This window comes from Geotrypetes seraphini, chromosome 11 (genome assembly GCF_902459505.1).
Source record: "Geotrypetes seraphini chromosome 11, aGeoSer1.1, whole genome shotgun sequence".
Lineage (NCBI taxonomy): Eukaryota > Metazoa > Chordata > Amphibia > Gymnophiona > Dermophiidae > Geotrypetes > Geotrypetes seraphini.
The window spans coordinates 69255560-69276550 of record NC_047094.1 but is presented as its reverse complement, the minus strand read 5'-3'; the positions used below and the strand labels follow the sequence as shown (position 1 = coordinate 69276550).

Genomic DNA, 20991 nt, shown 5'->3' with positions numbered 1-20991 from the left:
GATGCTTCCATTTTAACATGAGTGTAGGATAGAAATTTTCTTATTTCCAGTTGTACTTAAGAAAATTTGTTAACCTAGTCGAGCCCTTTTACAAGGGATAAATCGGCATATAAAGTCAAGAACTGGATTGGATTGGAGGAGAGACACTGGCCAGGAGGAAGGGCATCCTCGCTGGCTGACTTCCTACAAGACATGCCTCTCGCCACGAGAGGCATGTTCTCCTGGCCAGTGTCGCAGCTCACCTGAAATCTCAGGAGGCACAGAGTTTGCGATACACTGTTCTAGGTAACAGATTCCTTCAGTGCCAGAGATTCTCACTGAACTACAAGAAGTCAGGAGTGCTTTTAATTAAACTGGGCAATCTAAAAGCCCCCTCCCACCCAAATTAAACAAGTTGTTAAAATGCATATAGGAAAAGCACTGAAGAAGGATCATTGGCAATGTATGATTCTTGCTGTATTTTTTGTGATTTTGGCCCCAATCTTTACACAGCATCCCAGGTACCACTTTAAAAATTGTACTTCTCTCCTAGCCCCCCCCCCCCCCATCCTTTCAATCACATTCTTCTACATATGTTTCCTTATCGGTATGAATTTTCCCAAGCTTCTTTTGACCCAAGTATGTTGTGACTGACTTAAGATAAATTTTGTCTAAAGTATAGATGTATAACTTACATGAATAAGGAATATGTATGAAAGATACTTTTATGGACAATAGTTATAAGTGAAGCTTTGACTACTGTCACTGCACACCAAACTCATAAGAGTCCATGTCGCACATATGGAACTCTGGTTCTCATCAGTTCCATAGTAGTATGGCTTCTATATTAAGTAGCAAGACTAACAGCAAGTTAGCAGTATATTAAGTAGCAAAAAAAGGTCAATTAACTATACCATTAGTTAAAATATATTAATTTAAAACAAAAGAGTATCACAACTTGTTCTGGACAAGCCCATCGAAAATGATGTGAAGAGATGCTGCCAATCCAATCCATTTCCTCCCAGCATGATACCTCACATACAGGAGGCTGGCCCAAACATGAGACAGGAGAACAGCAAATAATGCTGCATGCTATGTATCATATTCCGTAGGTCAGTGGTTTTCAACCCAGTCCTCAGGGACCACCTGGCTAGTTGGGTTTTCAGGAATCTACAAAGAATATGCATGAGAGATATTTGCATGCAATAGAGAAAGTACATGCTAATGTATCTCATGTGTATTCATGTGGATATCCTAAAAACCAGACTGGCCAGGTGGAACCTGAGAACTGGGTTGAAAATCACTGCTGCAGGTGATGGGAAGAAAGTGGAACAGAATAGGCAGCTTCTACTCATGACAAACTCTTCACCTTCTTACTCTTTCTCTCACCAGGACAGCTCCACATCGACTCCACATCTGAACCTGAAGAACAGATTCCAGGTCTTGCAGGAGGAGACTACCGACGTGGAGCAAGACCAGGATCAACACATATCTCCTTCTCCGGGGACAATGGATCAACACACCCAAAAGAAGCGTAGAGTCATAGCCATTGGGGACTCCATGTTGAGGGGCACCGAGGGACCAATATGCAGACCAGATATGCAGTCGAGGGAAGTCTGCTGTCTTCCTGGAGCCAGAATACGAGATGTGACCACCTGTCTTGATAGACTTCTCAAGCCCCAGGACTACTTCCCCATGCTGCTCATCCACGTCGGAACGAATGACACTGCCAAGAACACCCTGGAGGACATAGCCAGAGACTTCGGAGCTCTGAGAAAGAGGCTGAAGCAGACAGGAGCACAGGTAGTATTCTCTTCAATTCTTCCTGTTAGGGGCAGAGGAAGGGACAGGGACGAACGTATCCTGAAGACGAATGAGTGGCTACAACGATGGTGCCGGGAGATGAATTTCGGATTCCTGAATCACGGAGAGACACTACAGGGACTACAGGGACCAGACGGACTCCACTTGACCAACAGAGGTAAGAACGTCTTCGGACACCGACTAGCCCACCTACTTCGAAAGGCTTTAAACTAGGTAAGTCGGGGGTGGGTACCCACTTTTACACCAGAGCAGTAAGTAACAATCCTGATGTGGTGAACCAAAACTCCGCTTCCAAGTCTAAGGTAAGTACCCTTACTGCAAAAGAATTGCTAGAAGACACTTTAACTCAAATGGGTGGCTCTCTGCATGAGCTTAGTAAACAAAAAGAGTGGAGAGCTATGTATGTTAACGCACACAGCCTAGGGAATAAATTTCTAGAACTGGAAACAGAAATAGTTAATGCAGACCTAGACGTAGTAGCAATTTCAGAAACATGGTTCACAGACTCTCATGGGTGGGATATAACTATACCAGGATACAACCTGCTTCGCCAAGACAGAGAGGGTAAGTTAGGAGGAGGGGTAGCACTTTACATCAAAGAAAACATCAAGACAACCAGAATCACGGATATCAAGTATACTGGGGAATCCATCTGGGTAAACCTGGCCAGAGGCGGAGAAAAATGCCTGTATCTTGGTGTGGTGTACAGACCTCCAAGACAATCGGAGCACAAGGACATTGAATTAATTGAAGACATTGAGAATATCACCTTACGGGGAGACGTTGTTCTGTTGGGAGACTTTAACATGCCTGATGTAGATTGGAACACACTCTCAGCAACTACTTATGATAGCAGGAGGATATTAACGTCCATGAAGGGAGTACGGCTCAAACAATTTGTATTAGAGCCCACTAGGTCCCAGGCCATCCTGGACCTGGTACTTACGAATGGGGAAAGCGTCTCAGAGATCTCGGTGGGAGAACCGCTAGCCACCAGTGACCATAACATGGTATGGTTCAACCTTAGGAAAGGCTTCCCTAGATCACAAACAAAAACAAGGGTACTCAATTTCCGGGGCACTGACTTCACACGCATGGGAGACTTCATCCATCAGACGCTTCAAGTTCAAGAAGTAACGGATAATGTGGAGGTTATGTGGTCAACCTTGAAATCGACCCTTCATGAGGCAACTATCCGCTACATAAAATCAGTAACTAAACAACAAAGAAAAAAGAAACCCCAATGGTTCACTGATGAGGTCTCGTACCTCGTCAAGGATAAGAAAAGAGTGTTTCTCTTGTATAAACGCACGGGGGAAAAAGAAGCAAACATTGAATACAGGACAAAGTCTGCAGCGGTCAAAACAGCAGTCAGGGAGGCCAAACTTCGAATGGAAGAAACTCTAGCGAAGAACATTAAAAAAGGGGACAAATCCTTCTTCAGGTACATTAGCGACAGGAAAAAGAACGCAGACGGGATAGTACGCCTTAGAACGCCAGACGGGAATTATGTGGAAACAGATTCTGAAAAAGCCAAACTACTGAACAATTACTTCTGTTCAGTCTTTACCTGCGAGGCGCCAGGGCACGGGCCACGGCTGGAAGCAAAGGAAAGCAAGGAAGACCCATTTCTGAATTTTGAGTTCACACCAGCTGATGTTTACAGAGAACTTTCAAGACTTAAGGTGAACAAAGCCATGGGACCGGACAATTTGCACCCAAGAGTGCTCAGAGAGCTGTGCGATGTTCTGGCGGAACTGTTAGCCATGCTCTTCAATCTCTCCCTAAGTACGGGGAGAGTCCCCCTGGACTGGAAAACAGCTAACGTCGTTCCTCTGCACAAAAAGGGTTGCAGAGCAGAGGCTGCGAATTAGAGACCAGTGAGTCTCACATCAATAGTGTGTAAACTCATGGAAACTCTACTTAAAGGTAAATTAGACACGATAATGGATGAAGGGAATCTAAGGGATCCCTGTCAACATGGATTCACCAGAGGCAGGTCATGCCAATCCAATCTTATAAGCTTCTTCGATTGGGTGACAGGAAAGCTAGACTTGGGAGAGTCTCTGGACATAGTGTACTTGGATTTCAGTAAAGCTTTCGACAGTGTCCCACACCGTAGACTATTAAACAAGATGAAATCGATGGGTTTGGGTGAGAACCTAACTGCATGGGTCAGTGATTGGCTGAGTGGAAGACTTCAGAGGGTGGTGGTCAACGGCACCCTCTCTGAGATATCGGAGGTGACTAGTGGAGTGCTGCAGGGCTCAGTCCTGGGACCATCCCTTTTCAACATATTCATAGGGGACTTGACCCGGGGGCTTCAGGGTAAAGTAGCACTGTTCGCCGACAATGCCAAACTGTGTAACATAGTAAGTGAAAGCAACCTCCAGGATAGTATGACACAAGATCTGATCACGTTAGAAAACTGGTCCTCGACATGGCAGCTAGGCTTCAACGCTAAAAAATGTAAGGTCATGCATCTCGGCAGAGGAAATCCATGCAGAACATACTCCTTGAATGGAGAAACGCTAGCTAGGACTTCAGAGGAACGGGACTTGGGGGTAATCATCAGTGCAGACATGAAGGCTGCCAAACAAGTAGAGAAGGCCTCATCAAAGGCAAGGCAAATGATGGAATGTATCAATAGAAGCTTCGTCAGTCGTAAACCTGAAGTCATAATGCCACTCTACAGAATCATGGTGAGACCCCATCTGGAATACTGTGTGCAATTCTGGAGGCCACATTACCGGAAAGATGTGCTTTGAGCTGAGTCGGTCCAGAGGATGGCCACTAGAATGGTCTCGGGGCTCAAGGGTCTCTCATACGAAGAAAGACTGGGCAAACTGCAGCTCTATACCCTAGAGGAGCGCAGGGAAAGGGGTGACATGATTGAGACATTTAAGTACGTCACGGGTCGTGTCGAGGTGGAAAACGATATATTCTTTCCCAAGGGACCCTCGGTCACAAGGGGGCACCCGCTCAAACTCAGAGGAGGGAAATTTAGTGGTGACACCAGGAAGTATTTCTTCACAGAAAGGGTGGTAGATCACTGGAACAGACTTCCGGTGCAGGTGATCAAGGCCGCCAGCGTGCTCGACTTTAAGAATAAATGGGACATCCACGTGGGATCCCTATGAGGGTCGAGTTAAGGAACTAGGTCATTAGCATTCAGACTTAATGGGGTGGGTCAATAGAGTGGGCAGACTTGATGGGCTGTGGCCCTTTTCTGCCTTCATCTTTCTATGTTTCTATGATCCCAAAACAACAGATTAACCCAAAATTAACATGATCCAAACTGTCCCACAGTCTTTTCCTCACCCCTGGACTCGTAGTAACATGTCCCCCAACCCTACAGCCACCTTTAAAGCATGTAGGTAGCACCAAAATAGAAAATGGGCAGAAAATAGCTAGAGAGATGGAGGGCCATAACAGGATAACTTACCTTGCACACAGTGTGGGATGGGAAGCAACATTCAAACCAGTGAAATCTGCACCCTGTAAAAGAAAGGATCTTAGTCATCTTCATAATTAAACAATTTATGTAAAACACCTAAAGGAAGAAGATAGATGCACAAGCAGACAGTCTGCATCCATTTGTAGACAAATGTACATAATGTCCATGTAAAGGCACAGATGTATACATATGCACTAAGACATGCAAACACATGAACCCAGACATACAGAAGCAGATATCTTTAGGACTCTATAGGGGATGTGTGTATGCACAACCATGATCTGAATACCATGGTACACATATTTAGATTAATACTAGTACAATACAACAAAGATGCTTTCAATTGAAAAATACCTAAATCAGGCAGTACACACATTTGCAGATTATAATGTGTGTGTGTGTGTATATATATATATATATATATATATATATATATACAGCTTTAATTCTCCCCTGTTTGGGGGAGAGGAGGGCACCCCAACCTGCCATACCACTCCACAACTTAAACAGTTCTACAGCTGCACCAGTGTTCCCCAATCAATGGCAGCTAAAGATGCTCCAGCTTTTCTCTGGTTATTGGCATCTCCTTTCCAGAGACCTGATTAAATCAAGGTTCAGGGGGGCTCTAAGAAACTGGAACAAGAAAGGTACAGAGGCTCCCCCCACCCCTACGAAGGGGCATATTAACAGACTTGCTCTCCAAAGTTTAACGCCCATGTGGTTACTCCAGCTAATCAGTGGATGTCATCTGTGGAGTGAAGTCTTGTTTAAAGAGATTTAGCACGAGAATCAATACGAAATTTAAAAATCAATGCAGTTAGTATGAGAAAATCAATGGTGTTTAATCGCCTTGCCGATTCAGAGTCAAAACAATTAGAAGCGAGAAATGCTCGACATCGTACCTACACGGCATTAGCGTCAATATTTGTGTAAGTGATGGGAGCCATTTAGGGGCGGGGGGTGTTTCCTGGGATTGTATTAAAACCAATGCTGACTCCACAAGCTGCAAGCTTTATCCCACAGCACAGCTATGGAGGCGGGGAGGGAGGTGGAAGACAGCATAAGAGAGGATCTCGGGACAGCAGTACAATACAACCACACACACACTGTACAAACACACCATAGAGAAATAATACCACAACCCAAGTTTCATACACACAGCAACATAACACTGGATAGCGGAGTGACAGGATCATTTTATATGACTTTATATTAGCAGAGGTGACTGCTCATCTAGCACACAGACAACAGCACCACAAATAGCTGCAGAGAAACAGCCAGACAACAAGGCATCAGCTTGGCAAGAAAACCGTGCAACACAATTAAAGCAAAAGTGCAGCAGAGCACAAACAAAAAACATATCCCAGCAGCAAACTCAACACAACTACAGCCAGCCCAGGAGTGAGGCACTGAAAAGTAATCCATTGAAGATTTTGTAGGCACTTTCCCCCCAGATTCTATTAAGTAAGATGCCCAAATTCCCAACTAGCATGCAAATTTGGGCATGTAGTCTAGTGCCAGTTGTGCCCGACTTAATTGTTAAATTTGGCGCCCATTGGTATTAAGTACCAATAATAGCCCTTAAGTGGTGTTAATTGGAGCTAATTTATAGTTATATGCATAGCTGCATTATTCTATAAACATAGCACCCAAATGCTATAGTGCATCTCTGGCAACTGTGTACATGAGTTACAGAATACTAAATCACTTATGTACATAACTGCCAACTTTAGAACATAACAGTTGCCATACTGGAACAGACCGAAAGTCTATCAAGCCCAGTATTCTGTTTCCAACTGTGGCCAATCCAGGGCACAGGTACCTTGCAAAATCCCAAAAGAGTACAACAGATTTTATGATAGAGGTCTATAAAACACTGAATGGTGTGGAAAGAGTAGATGTGAATCGCTTATTTACTCTTTCCAAAAATACTAGGACTAGGGGGCATGTGACGAAGCTACTAAGTAATAGATTTAAAACAAATTGGAGAAAATATTTCTTCACACAACGTATAATTAAAAACTCTGGACTTCGCTGTTGGAGAATGCAGTGAAATCAGTTAGCTTAGCAGGGTTTAAAAAAGGTTTGGATAATTTCCTAAAAGATAAGTCCATAGAACATTATTGAGATGGCTTGAGGAAATCACTGCTTATACCAAAGATAAGAAGCATAAAATCTGTTTCACTACTTGGGATCAAGCTTGGTACTTGGGACCAGGGCTGGCCACGGTTGAAAACGGGATACTGGGCTTGATAGACCTTCGGTATATCCCAGTATGGCAATTCTTATGTTCTTATGGGTTTTCCAAAGGCCATTTTAATAATGACTTATGGACTTTTCTTTTAGGAAATTATCCAAACCTTTTTTAAACCCTGCTTAGCTAAACTGTTTTCACCACGTTCTTTGATAACAAATTCCAGAGTTTAAATTACACATTGACTGAATAAATATTTTCTCCAGTTTGTTTTAAATCTACTACTTAGTAGCATCATTGTATGCCCCCTAGTCCTAATATTTTTGGAAACAGTAAACAAGCGATTCACATCTACCTATTCTACTCTACTCAGTATTTTATAGACCTCTATCATATCTCCCCTGAGCCATCTCTTCTCCAGGCTCAAAAGCCCTAGCCGCTTTCGCCTTTTTACATAGGTGAAGTCAACCCATCCTTTTTATTATTTTCATTACCCTTCTCTGTACCTGACATGGCATAAGTACTTGTGCCTAAAGTTAGACATATGCTTGCCAATTTATACCCTATTCTATATCTGCAATTTCGTGTGCAATTACTGCTACAGAATTAGTGCTTGGTGCCCATATTTCTGGCACCTAATTTTGGTGTCCTTTATAGCACCTACCCTTTAATGTGCAACCAAGAAGAATGGCGACTTTTTGAAGATCATCATCCCTGGACGCAGGCAGCATTCTGCTAAAACACCAATGCAATTGTGATCATTTTTGGATTCACCTTTTGAGAATTATCTCTTTTTGGAGGACTGAATTGTTGTTGGTGTCAAGTGTTATATATTGGAACCCTGGTGTAGCACTGCCTCAGAAAATGGTCACTGAATTTTTGAGTGCATACATGAACCTTGATATTATTGTTTGTGACTGAGAACACAAAGAATTTCATATTTTTACACTATTTTATACATATACAAAAAGAAGGGACAGATACACACCAGATTTGCTCCTACTTAAAATCCTAAGATCATCTAAGATGGAACTCTACTACCCTTAATAACATAATAGAAGATAATATAATTTACAATTCATTAATTAAAACATTGACAAAATAATTTTACAGTATATCATCTACATTTTTTTTCTCACTTTTAATCTTTTGGGATGTTTTCTGAAATGAGACTGTTTCACGACTATGCTACCTAATTTGGGCCCCTTTTCACTAAGGTGCGCTAACCGTTTCAACGCTTGCTAAATATTAGCACGCAATAAACGCCAACACGTCCATAGACTTATAATGGGCGCGTTAGCATTTAGCGCACGCTAAAACGCACAGCGCACCTTAGTAAAAATGGGGGTTGATATACTGAGCATTACCGCGCAGATAGTCCCCCAGATCAATGCTCAGATTAGGATTTCCACTCTTGGCGAGTTGGCTGGGACTGGGGATGCGGAGCAGGCAGTATCTATAGCCCCTTGGGTGGGGGGAGAGTTTATGGTCAAAGTCAGGGCATGGATTTAAAAGTTCAGTAGGAAACCAGGCTACATAGCCTTGACCAAGGTTGGTCACTACAAAGGATCCAACAGAATACGTTTTGGGGTAGGGGAAATACAAAATAGGGGAATCCCCAGGTTGTGCAAATGAAACCTCCTGGCACCAAAACCCAACTAGGTTCTGACTATACTGGAAAAAAATGTTGAGTCATACAGACAACACAATAATACGACAGCACTTAACACACAATATGGCAGTGCCATAAACATGGCACTCTAAAACTATAGTGATATAACACAACAGGATAATAGTACAATATAAACACACCATCATATATGTCCATCACATATTCTTTCTTTTTTCACTTTGAAATTTACATTCGCTAAGCTATGAAGCTAAAAGCCACAAGAGCCATGAGAGCTTCCTTACAACTCTATACAAAGATACAAGAGAACTAATGAGGTGAGCACTGTGTAGTGGCTTTCAGGCTGATCCATTACTGTAGAGAGAGGGCTATTTCTACATCTACAATGCTGGGGTAAGAGCAAATGGGATCCCACTGCAGGTTCAACCAAGTTTTGCTTACCTGAATGCTAATGCAAGGAAGATATTACTGCTAATGACATAATTCTGCCTCCCAACACAAGCACACACACACTCGCTCTCTCTCTCCCTCTTCCCAAGAGGCTCCCACAGTTCTGGCAGAAAGTGAAGAACTGCTGCAGGGATCAGGCGGATCAATGTGTCAGCAAGCAGGTCAGCGGGAGATGTTAGATCCGCAATGTGCTAGAGGCACAGAGAAATCAATGCCCAAGGAGTGTATGCTTCCCTGACTGGGACAGGAGGGAGGGAGGGAAAAATTAACTAGGAATTTATCTGACAAGGACCTAATCAAATGGTCAATAACCCTGACCTCAGATGCTTAACCTATTGATAAGCTAGAAAGCCTAGAATGACAAGACCCAGAGACAGCTGGAAGCAGCAAAGCAGGGAAGGAAAAACTTTGTTCACTTAGAGAGAAGAGAAAAACTAAGCTTTTCAACAAAGTCTTCTTCCAAGCCAAAGAGGCCTTCAGCCTATCCAACCTGCCACACACTGAGAAGGAAATCCCAGCAATCCCATGCCCACATGCTATCTCCATGCCTTCAGGTCAGATGCTTACAAACAACTCCTTCAGGAAACAACTTTAAAATGACTTTGGAGGCTTCAGCCATCACCACATATTGCAGGTTACTAAAAAAAAAAATTACTTATTGATAAGTCAATCCAAAGGTTTTTCTTCCTGGAATCAGAAAGGAATGTTGTCCTGAGGAGCAAAAAAAAAGAGGTTGAAGCCTTCAAGGACTTTTTCCCTTCCACTGGATTTTCATAAACAAATTTGCTAAATGTGAGTTAGCAAAACAAAAGCTGAACTCAAGGATAGAAACCTTCTTCCAACCATACCCGTTAGGCATGCAGACAGGACTCCATTCCAGGCTTATAGAGGTGCACACGATGTAATGTGGATTTGGCACATAAGCGCACACATTGTAGAACATGGTCTTATACATTCTCCCATTTGTATACATACTACTATGCAAACAATCCTACATATTATTGTGTATTTACCTGTTGGTATGCAGTCCTATGCAATCTTACTGGCATGCACTTGTATCAGAGAAAGTTAAAGTTGGAAAAGGCCCTGCAAAACTCTTTGCTTAAGGCTCACTGTAAAAACCTCCATTCTTGATAAGGCCCTGTGACTTCTACAGCCTGGGAATGACAGACAGCTTTATTTCTGCATCCATAGGGAGAGATTCAACTCCTGACAGCTCCTAGGATCTCTCCCTGGGCGGCATAAGATGTCTGCCTAACCCCCTCTCATGGCCACTTCTCTGAACTACAGACTCATATTTGTCCTTTCAGACAAAGAGGTAGCCCTATTGAGGAGAGGTAAAGGCTGACCACTGATTTCCCATTCTGTCACCAGCCTCTCTCGTGCTCGCTGATCATCACTTATGTTACACTCCTACCAGAAGTGTATCATTCCATCTATTTCATATTCCCTGCTCCTCACTTTCTCTCAGCTCTATATGCTGACCCTGGCCCTAATCCGGGAACTGTCAGCTGGAATAGGAAATGCAGAACAGATGATAAAACAGGGAGAAACCTGAAAAAGAAGAGGAATAAAAAAAGAAAGCAGGCAAGGGAGGCAGAATGAAAGAGACAAGGCAAAAGAGAAAAGAAAAAACACACAAAGAAAGAGATGGAGGAAGAGAAGCCCTGCAGTATTCAGCATCTCCAAGGCAATCTGTTTGGTAGGGGGGAGAGGGTTTAGTGAAAGGGAGGAGAAAAGAGAAGGGGAAACACAGGAAAGCAATAATAGAAAATGACAGAGATAAAATTACTAATTTATAGAGAGAACGTAGTACTGTTCTGCTGACAGATTAAGAAAACCAAAAAGGTTTGCACACTTATGGTCTACAGAGGCACCTTCTGGCTTAGCAGCAGACACTAACTGATGAGAGTGAGTGAGTTCCTGGATTTTCCCCCCTCTTTGCCCCATGGGAAGTCCTCAGTCAGAAGCATACAGACTCTAGACTCATAGTCCCTTCTTTCTATTCAGACTTTTAGGCCTCACATCCCAAGAGCCAGTGTCTGAAAAGCACCTTTTCAGGACCTCATGCTCCCAAATCACCCAGTGCAATGTAATTTATCAACTTAATGTGGGTCCTCTGTCCAACACCCTTGGGAAGTAATTTTATGAAATCATGTTTGTACATGGCCTCTTCTAAAATACAAGCCAGCATAAAAGTGCACAGGATGATATGATGTTGCATACTTCGCCTTTGAGGATGTACAAAATTAATAAATACATAAATTGGGCAATACACATGTAGATTATGCTAATTATGTAGGTACTTAAACAATCTAGGCTTAAGCCACTATTTATCAGTGTTAAAGTAGGCACCATGTTATAAAAATTACCCTCTAACCCAGACATGGGCAACTCCAGTCCTCGAGGGCTGGAATCCAATCGGGTTTTCAGGATTTCCCCAATGAATATGCATGAGATCTATTTGCTTGCACTGTTTTCAATGCATATTCATTGGGGAAATCCTGAAAACCCAACTGGATTCTGGCCCTCGAGGACCGGCGTTGCCCATGTCTGCAAACCCCTAAATTTTGTATATGGCACCATAGGTTATATGTGCAAATCAGTGCGCATAGCCGATTTGTATGTGCAGCTTAATTGTTTAACAAGTTAAACTGCTAATTATCAGCTCTGATCAACCCCTAATAATTGATGGTAATTGGCACTAATTAGAAGTTACGCACACAACTTGGTAGGCGCACTCTATAAAGTGGTGCCTGCCAATTCTAATATGTGACTTTCAAAAGGGGGAATGGCCAGGGGAGGAGCATGGGTGGATCATGGGCATTCCTAAACTGGTACAGAATACATCTGATCCATGAAAAACTCAGGGGGCAGGTATTTAAGTCTGGTTTTCTTGGCCTAAATGATTGCGCCTAAGAGCCCCTTTTACAGAGCCACAGTAGTGGTAACTGCTACAGTAAATGCACAGAAGCCCAAAGGAACTGAATGGCCTTCGGTGCATTTACCGTGACAGCATCGCTACTGCAGCTTTGTAAAAGAGGCCCCAAATGTCAACGATGCAAACAGCCACCAAGCATTTGACATATAAAATTCTGCTCCTTACATTTAAACTCACAATCGTCTTTCAGTTCTAACATATCGAGAAATAGTTCATGAACATGTTAGGGCTGCCTTTTTTTCAGTAATTGTTCCTAAACTATGGAATTCTTTACCACTATCTCTTAGATTGTTGAATTCTTTAGAAAAATTTAAGACCGATCTTAAAACATTTTTGTTTGCAGATGCTTATAAAACATAATAATAAATTATGTTAATAAAAAAGAAGTATATGGCAGATTTAGCTGCACTGGAGGAGCTCTGCAGAACACAAGATTACCAAATTGTACTTACCTTCCCCCTCTCTTACTATAAAAACTGCGACTTGTTTGGAATTTGTTTATTGGCTGTATTATTGAATTTTAGATTGTAAGCCGCCAGAAGGACTGCCAAAGGTGTGGGATAGTAAGATTTTAATAAACTTGAAAAGTTATGCCGGAGTGTGGTCTTGCCTATATAGATAGATTGCTTCCTTCTTATATTCCTACACGAACACTTTGTTCTAGTCAACAAAATTTATTAAAATTATACCCTCAGCCCATCACATTACTTATGATACCACCAGTAAATCAATATTTTCAGTTACTGCCCCTACACTTTGGATCGCTCTCCCATCTTATCTTTACCATGAAACCTCTTAAAGATAGATTTAAATTTAATCTTAAATTCTTCCTATTTAAAGATGCATATGACATGTTATAAGAGGCTATTTCAAAATGGTTTTTACCAGCCTAAATAGGGAAATGCCTGTTTTTTTACCCTTCAACTCTTTCCACTTGTTATTTACCCGTGTTTTCTTTCCTATCAAAAGATATTGTATTTTTGCCCATTATCCTTTTGTTCTTTGCCTTTTCCCCGTTCTTTCCAAGCATTTGTTTTGTCGTCTCCCTTGTAGAAATTTTTAGAACTGTAAACCTCTCAGACATTTGATGTGCGGTATATCAAGATTAAAATAAACTTGAAACTCTATGTGACGTGTGCATTTTATAGAATTGTGCTAAGCACCGTTCTAGACAGTGCCATATATAGAATTTGATCCTAACTGTGCTAAAATTAAAGAAGTAAATTCAAGCATTGCTTTAGTAGAATATGAAAAGTCTAGAAATGAAGGAAGTGAGTGAGCCCAAGTTTGCACTGTGTGAGCAGCAGCCCCAACTGTTAAGACCTCTGCTTCAGGTACTGTCTATGCATGCTCCCTTATATCCATTCACAATTCAACCAGCTTTAAACAATAAATAAATCTATGAAATGTAAATCTTTCATTCATTCGCCTTATGCTTAAATCAATAAGCAAAGCACATATGTTTTAAGCAAGAAGTAAATGAGCAACAGATTTACTTTTAATTGATTGTATGCACTTTTTAAGGTAATTGCATTATGCATAAATCACGAGGCCTTGACTACTGATGCTATTGCTCCACATTCAAAACTTGTGCTACTTCAAGCTCTTGTTGCATATGCTACCATGTATTCAATATACACACAGGTGCTTTTCCATAGACCTTAAAACACTGATTACCCAGACCTATGAGAAAGTGCACTGCCACCTGCTGGACGAAGGAAGTTTCTATAGCGCTCACTGTCACAAGAAAGCCCACTAATACAGGGGTCCCCAAAGTCCCTCCTTGAGGGCCGAATCCAGTTGGGTTTTCAGGATTTCCCCAATGAATATGCACTGAAAGCAGTGCATGCACATAGATCTCATGCATATTCATTGGGGAAATCCTGAAACCCCGACTAGATTCGGCCCTCAAGGAGGGACTTTGGGGACCCCTGCACTAATAGGACACAGTAGCACTGGCTCATGGCATCACAAAGCAGTCAGCCAATGGTAGTCCAGTGCTTTTCACAAGGGCTGATGACATCACTATGTAACTGCAGGACGCACAGACTGCAACAATTATAAAGCACCACAGTCAGCTTAGGGCATTACCCAGTACTACAGTTTTCATTGTCAAAATGAGTTGTACAAATTTTTGTATCAACCAGACACAGCAGCGAGAGCTAAATGTATCTCTGCTCTTCAGCAAATCACTGACAAACACCAGATGCAATAGGAATCTTGTACAAATATTTGTAGTCAGGCCCTGAGATGGGAAAAGGTATATGTATATTTTATTTACATACAGTATACACAGTGAATCTGTTTATACCCCAGTGTATTTGTAGGGGGGGGGATGTGTGTTTCCCAGTCATTTAGTAATCTGGCCCCCGTCAGTGTATATATTTCTATAAAGGGTGTAGGTCTGCATACAGTGTGCAGATTTAAAATGCAGCATTTTATGAGAGGCTGGTTGGTCAAATCTATATAAATACAATGTGTGTCTATAAAATTGTGTACTTACAAATGTACATTTAGGCAGACAGTGTATGCAGTTATATACCCTCTGTATGTGCGTTTGGTTCACTTTGTTCACGTTGTAAGGCACACTGCAGTGCCCATCCCCATGTGTCACAGGGTTAATTTATCAGATGGTGGGGTTGAATTTGCTCCCTGGCCCTGAGGGTGGAGAGCTGGGGGAAGGGATCTTATCAGCGATGGAACACATAAATATGTATTGAAAACTGCCCTCAGAAAGGTCACAAGGCTGGGGGAGGGGCTGGTTCAGCTCTCTCTCTCTCTCTTTTTTCCCTCGCTCCCCCCCCCCCCCCCTTCTCACCAGTTGGATTCTTGTGGATAACACACTGACCTGTGTCTTTGCAGATTGCTAGTGAACATGAAGCAGGAGCAGAAAGAAATATCCCCAAATGAACTTCAAAAGCATTGCTCAAAGCCACTCAAACACCCTCCCCAAATTCAGACCGAAAGAAAGATTTGAGCATTCGCACACACATATATTGATACAGAATACAACTAGATACTCAGCAATAAGGAAGCCATTTGCTAGAAATTTTCTTTTTCTCAGAATAAAACCTTTTCCATAGAATCAGCCCCAAAGTCCCAGTGTTTACTGTTCTTCAAGAATTACATCTCACCATTCATGTACGAGTCTTGGATTCCATTCCCAGCTCTGGCACATGCTCCTCTAACTCTATCATCCAAAGTAGGAGACCTGGGTTCCAGTCCTCTCTCTGGTGCCTGCTCGCTAAACTTCTGTTCTACTAAGCAGAAGACCTGGCTCCACTAAGCAGAAGACCTGGCTCCATGCCCAGCCTAGTACCTGTCCTTTGAACTGGTTCTTCCAGTGGCAGCTAAAGGCTGCTCGGACAGTAACATCACAACAAAGCACCCTGAATGCAGAGAGCAAAACAAAACGCAACAGTGGAAAGTCTGGAGGCAAGGCATGTTGTCCACCTAATGAAAGCTTAAAAGGAATACAGCTTTGCACCCTGACCTCCTGAAGAAAGCCCAAGGCAGGATGTACAAGAGAATCAGATAAACTTGGATAAGTAGAGTAGCTATGCATGACAACCCCCTGATGAGAACCAGATGGAGAGAGATAAGGAGAGAAGGTGTGTATAATGGCTCCCTGATCAAAAGGCTTAACGGTCACAAGAAGAGAGAGAGATGGTATATGAATGATGTCTCCCTGATGAGAGATGGATAGGAGGTAGTAAGGAGAGAGGCAGTACTAGGGAAGACACATACAATGAAGGAATACACATCTTTAACAGAGAAGACTGTTCCCAGGAGACTCATCCTTCCAGATTTATAGATCACATTAGAAGCAAAGATTTATCCAGAAAGATTTATGTATACAATTTATAACTAGGATTCTAATAAGTACACAAGAATTAGCAAAGGCTAAGAAAAACTACAGTGTAAACCAGGTGGCCATACCATCTCCACAAGAGACTGCACCCATTACCCATACAACTCCCATCCCATAGAAGGTCACAGAGGATCACCTCCAGCCCCACAGGAGACTACACCTACCACAGAAAACCAGGCCAAGTGCACACCACTCCCACCTCCAGTCCCATGAAAGACTATGCCAATTGCACAACATCGCCTCAAGCCCCACGGTCAGAAGGAGGGGGGTAGGGAAGAATCATAACAGAGCAAAAAAAAGAGAAGAAGCAGGAATCAAGAGTCTTAAGATAATGAAGTGAGGGGGGCCTTTGAATCCATTACCTGATTAATGTGGGTGTGCAAGAGCAAATGTCCCTGTCCACCTGCAGCTCACGTGCATAATTCAGAAACACTATATATTATAAAACTCATTTATCAGGCTCTACATATCATCGGGAAAGTGCCAGAGCTCAGTGCTGAAGTCAATGAGTGATGTTATTAATAGCAGATCCATCCTGCCCACTCCTCCCCTAGATAACAGACCTTCTGCCTACACTAGGCCCCCAAATCAGCAATCAGCCATACCTTCAGAGGCATGGTAATCAAAGTAAACCAAGAAGGGAGACTAAAAGAGAAATGGAGAATTAAGGAAGGATGGATAAAGGTGGCAAATGGGAGTAAGAAAAGAGATGAAGAAACAGAAAGCCTCAGAAGACAAAATATAAAATATATAAAACAGAAAGCACCTGGGTGAGATGGGCAAAAGTTGGAAGAAGAATGAAAAATACTTCAATAATATATAAAACTCATAGGTTAAGGCCCAAGTCTATTCCAGAAAGCAAAGTCACATCATAGTCCCTTTCTGGCATAGGTCCCTATTAGAAACAGAGAAGAATGATGGCAGATAAAAGCCAACGGACCATCCTCTCCCTGAGAGATCCCATGTGCTGGTCCCATGTTTTCTTGAATTCAGACAATCTTTTGTCTCCACCACCTGTACCAGGAGAGTATTCCACACATCTACTACCCTTTCTGTAAAAAAATAATTTTCTTAGATTACTCCCGACACTATCACCTCTTAACTTCATCCTATGCCCTCTCATTCCAGTTTTCCTTCATTTGAAAAAGACTCACCTCCTGTACGTTAATGCCACAGATATTTGAATGTCTCCATCATATCCCCATTCTCCCATCTTTCTTCCAGAGTATACATATTGAGTTCCCCAAGTCTGTCCCCATACATTTTATGACAAAGGCCACTAACCAATTTTGTAGCAGCCCTCTGGACCAACTCCATCCTATTTATATCTTTTTGAAGGTACGATCTCTAGAATTGCAGACAGTATTCCAAAGAGGGCCTCACCAGAGAATTATACAACAGCACTATCATCTCCTTTTTCTTACTGGTCATTCCTCTCCCTATGCACCCGAGCATCCTCCTGGCTTTGACTGTTGCCTTTTCTATCTGTTTTGCTACCTTAAGATCATCCCCATGTCCTGCTTTTCTTTCAAACACAGAAGTACTTTGCCTCTTATACTATACTATTCTCTTGGATATTTGCAGCTCAAGTGCATAACCCTGCATTTTTTTAGCATTAAATCTTAGTTGCCAATTACTGGACCATTGCTCAAACTTCGCTAGATCCCATCTCATTTTATCCATACTCCCAGGGTGTTTACCCTATTACAAAGTTTGATATCATCTGCAAAAAGATGAACTTTACCAGACAATTCTTCCACAATATCACTCACAAAGACGTTAAAAAAACATCACGAGGACAGATCCCTCAAATTCCATTTACCACTACCCTTGGTCGTCTCCTACTTAACCAATTTTTAATCTAGTCTGTCACTTTAGAGCCCACACCAAGGGCACTCAGTTTATTTATCAATTGTTTATATAGCACCGTGTCAAAGGCTTTGCTAAAATCCAAGTATACCATATCTAGCGCCCATCCAATATTCAACTGTTTGGTTACCCATTCAAAGAAATCATTCAAATTTGTCCAACAAGACCTTCCTCCGTAAAACCATGCTGCCTTGGGTCCTGCAGTCCTTTCAGTTATAGAAATCTCACTATCCATTGCTTAAGAAGCATTTCTACGATCAAACAATTTTTTTATTAATGCAAAAAACACATATAATCACCAATGGCAAATTTAGGAATATAGATAATACAAGAACATCTAAAGTCATGCATCAATTTCAAATTGTAACATCAGAAGACAGAATAATACAGAAATATTGACACTGCAAGAATGAAAATACAATAGTGAAAAGTACATAATATAACAACATTCCTACCCCTCCACCCCTCACAACCTCAAGAGATGTGAACAATAAAGAGATTAGGCCATGACTATACAAAAAGAATAAATAACTCTTCGACAAGCTCAACAGAGGAATAACCCAAAGGAACACACCAGGACCCTGGATTATTATGAACCCCAGTGAAACCCCTTCTTAGACCATTAATTCCCAGCCCTCCAAAACCCTCGCCCATCTACCCAAACCCCCTCCTCCCCCAGCCATGCAGTGAAAAAGAAAGAGAGAAGCATGAAAGTGTGTGTGCGTGCACCAGTCAGAACCACCATATCAAATCCCCCCAATAGGAGGAACGGCCGTATCCCCCAAGCGATTGAGGAGAGAGCTGCGCACACGATGAGGCAACAATTGTATATAGGGGCCTCATACAGAATAAAAAAGTTTTGATTTCCTAAAAGTCAAACGAAGATCCCGGAATTCCCATAACAATAACTCATGAAGACGATTGCGCCAATGTCAGAAGGAAGGAGATATCTCCTGCGTCCAATGTTGTAAGATGCACTTTTTTCCCTACAATACAAGATTTGAGAACCCATAGACAAGGACCCTTACCCCAGACCCCTAAAAGAGAAACCTGCCCTAGAAGAACACCTAAGGGATGTAGCTGAAGTGGCTATCCACAAGATACCGAAAAAGAACCCACCAATATTGAACAAGCTGGGGACAGGTCCAAAAAGAATGTATGAAAGTATTTGAGGCTTGATGACACCAACGACAAAGATCTGAGGAAATACCTCCCATCAAAAAGAGACTATGTTGGAAAACATAAGCATGACATAAGACATGATACTGGCACTCCCGCAATTCCGCAGAACCAACCCAGGAGGGAATAAGCCACAAGAGTCAAAAGAAGTCCTCCTCTCTAACATAAACTGAGATTTTTGGCCCAAAAATGGGGGTCCTGGTTTATATTCGAGCTAACGCCCTCTCCCAGAATTATTGCAGGCCACCGCCACCAGGCTCTGCACCCTACCCTAGCCTCATACCTCATCTGCTAATCCCCGGTGGAGGTGCAGCGGGCAAGAGTGAACTTTCCAAGTTCCTGCCCCGCTGCTAACCGGCTGTTGCGAGTTTCTTCGGCCGCTGAGCAGCACAAGCAGGAGTGCGATTTGGCGCTGCTGCTCCGTGCTGAGCGGCTTCCTTACTGATTCCCGCAAATTCTCAGAGTTCATACAAAAATATACATCTTCAGAGCAGGCATAAATGTACACATTGGGGGCTGGATTTGGAAACTTAAGTCCCAATATTCAGCTATCAGTGTTTTGCTGACTGCCACCAGCATTATGTCCAGAAATTCAATGCAGAGCCATGTCTAGGACCAGCACTTAACTTCTGAATTTCAGGAGCTGGTCAATGCATGGTCAGTTAAGTGCATAAACACAGGACTGGCTTTTATGCGGTTAATCTGGCCAGTTAATGCGGAATATTGTCACTTAACCGGCCAAGTGCCATCTCCACCCCTGGAACACCCCCAAGATTTTTGGTTCAGCACTTACTGGTTAATCACTGAAAATTAGCAGGTCGCCCTGAACAGGCGATTTAACTGGCAAGGAGACATTTCTGGCATCTATGTTTTAGGCACAAAGTTAGGAAACTAGAACTATATCAGAATAGCATGCAGGACAGGTTTAGGGGCAGCCAAGTACACTGCCACAAAGTGGGTTCTCATCTGGATTCTTTGATCAGGCATACAGCATCCCATCTGGCTGAAGCTACTAAGGAGAATACACTCACCAATTTGGGGAGGTCACGGTGGAGTAATCATGGCTATAGTTAAGAAAGACACCTGCAAATTGCATTTAGTGTCTTATGATACAATTTTCTAGAAGCAGCCCTGGTGCAAGGCTCCAGAAAAGGAAGACTGGGAGCATGTGTACCTGAGGCCATAACTAGAGAGCAGGAGTCTCAGAGGACTCCAGGGTGGTGCAAGGCACTGACATCACAGCACTCCTACAAGATCAAGCCAACTTTGGCAAGAGACTTGGAGTGTGGGTATCTGGAGGCCACAACCAGAGATTAGGAGTCTTGGCAAAGTCCTGGGCAACTTGAGGTGCTAATATCATCACAGTGTCCTTACAAGAACAGTGCTAAGGGACATCCAAGAGGTACCACTTTGAGCATGCCCCTTTGGAGACGAGATTTTTTTTTCCACAATAACTGTAATCTTTATCTTGAAGTAAATGTTACTCTTACATGTTATTGGCATTATAATGAGTAAAAGGAACATTAAGATCAAACCTCCCTATCCCTCAACAGTGACCACAGACCTGAAGAGATAATATGTAGTGCCAGCTCAGTTT

The 20991-nt window shown here is 42.5% G+C and overlaps 1 protein-coding gene across 12 annotated transcripts in view; it reads right to left on the bottom strand.

Annotated features, from left to right (window-relative positions):
* The window catches only part of POU2F2 (POU class 2 homeobox 2), a 404239-nt gene that overhangs the window by 363060 nt on the left and 20188 nt on the right, over nt 1-20991 (bottom strand). For 3 of the 12 annotated variants that reach the window (XM_033963217.1, XM_033963220.1, XM_033963215.1), the window contains exon 2: nt 5249-5301. The exons of 8 other annotated variants lie outside the window; for them this stretch is intronic. In XM_033963217.1, coding sequence (XP_033819108.1) covers nt 5249-5279 — 31 coding nt within the window. In that variant the 5' untranslated portion in view covers nt 5280-5301. Of the gene's footprint in view, nt 1-5248; nt 5302-8118; nt 8191-20991 lie in introns of those variants that run through there. One more of the 12 variants, XM_033963216.1, reaches the window with a different exon arrangement.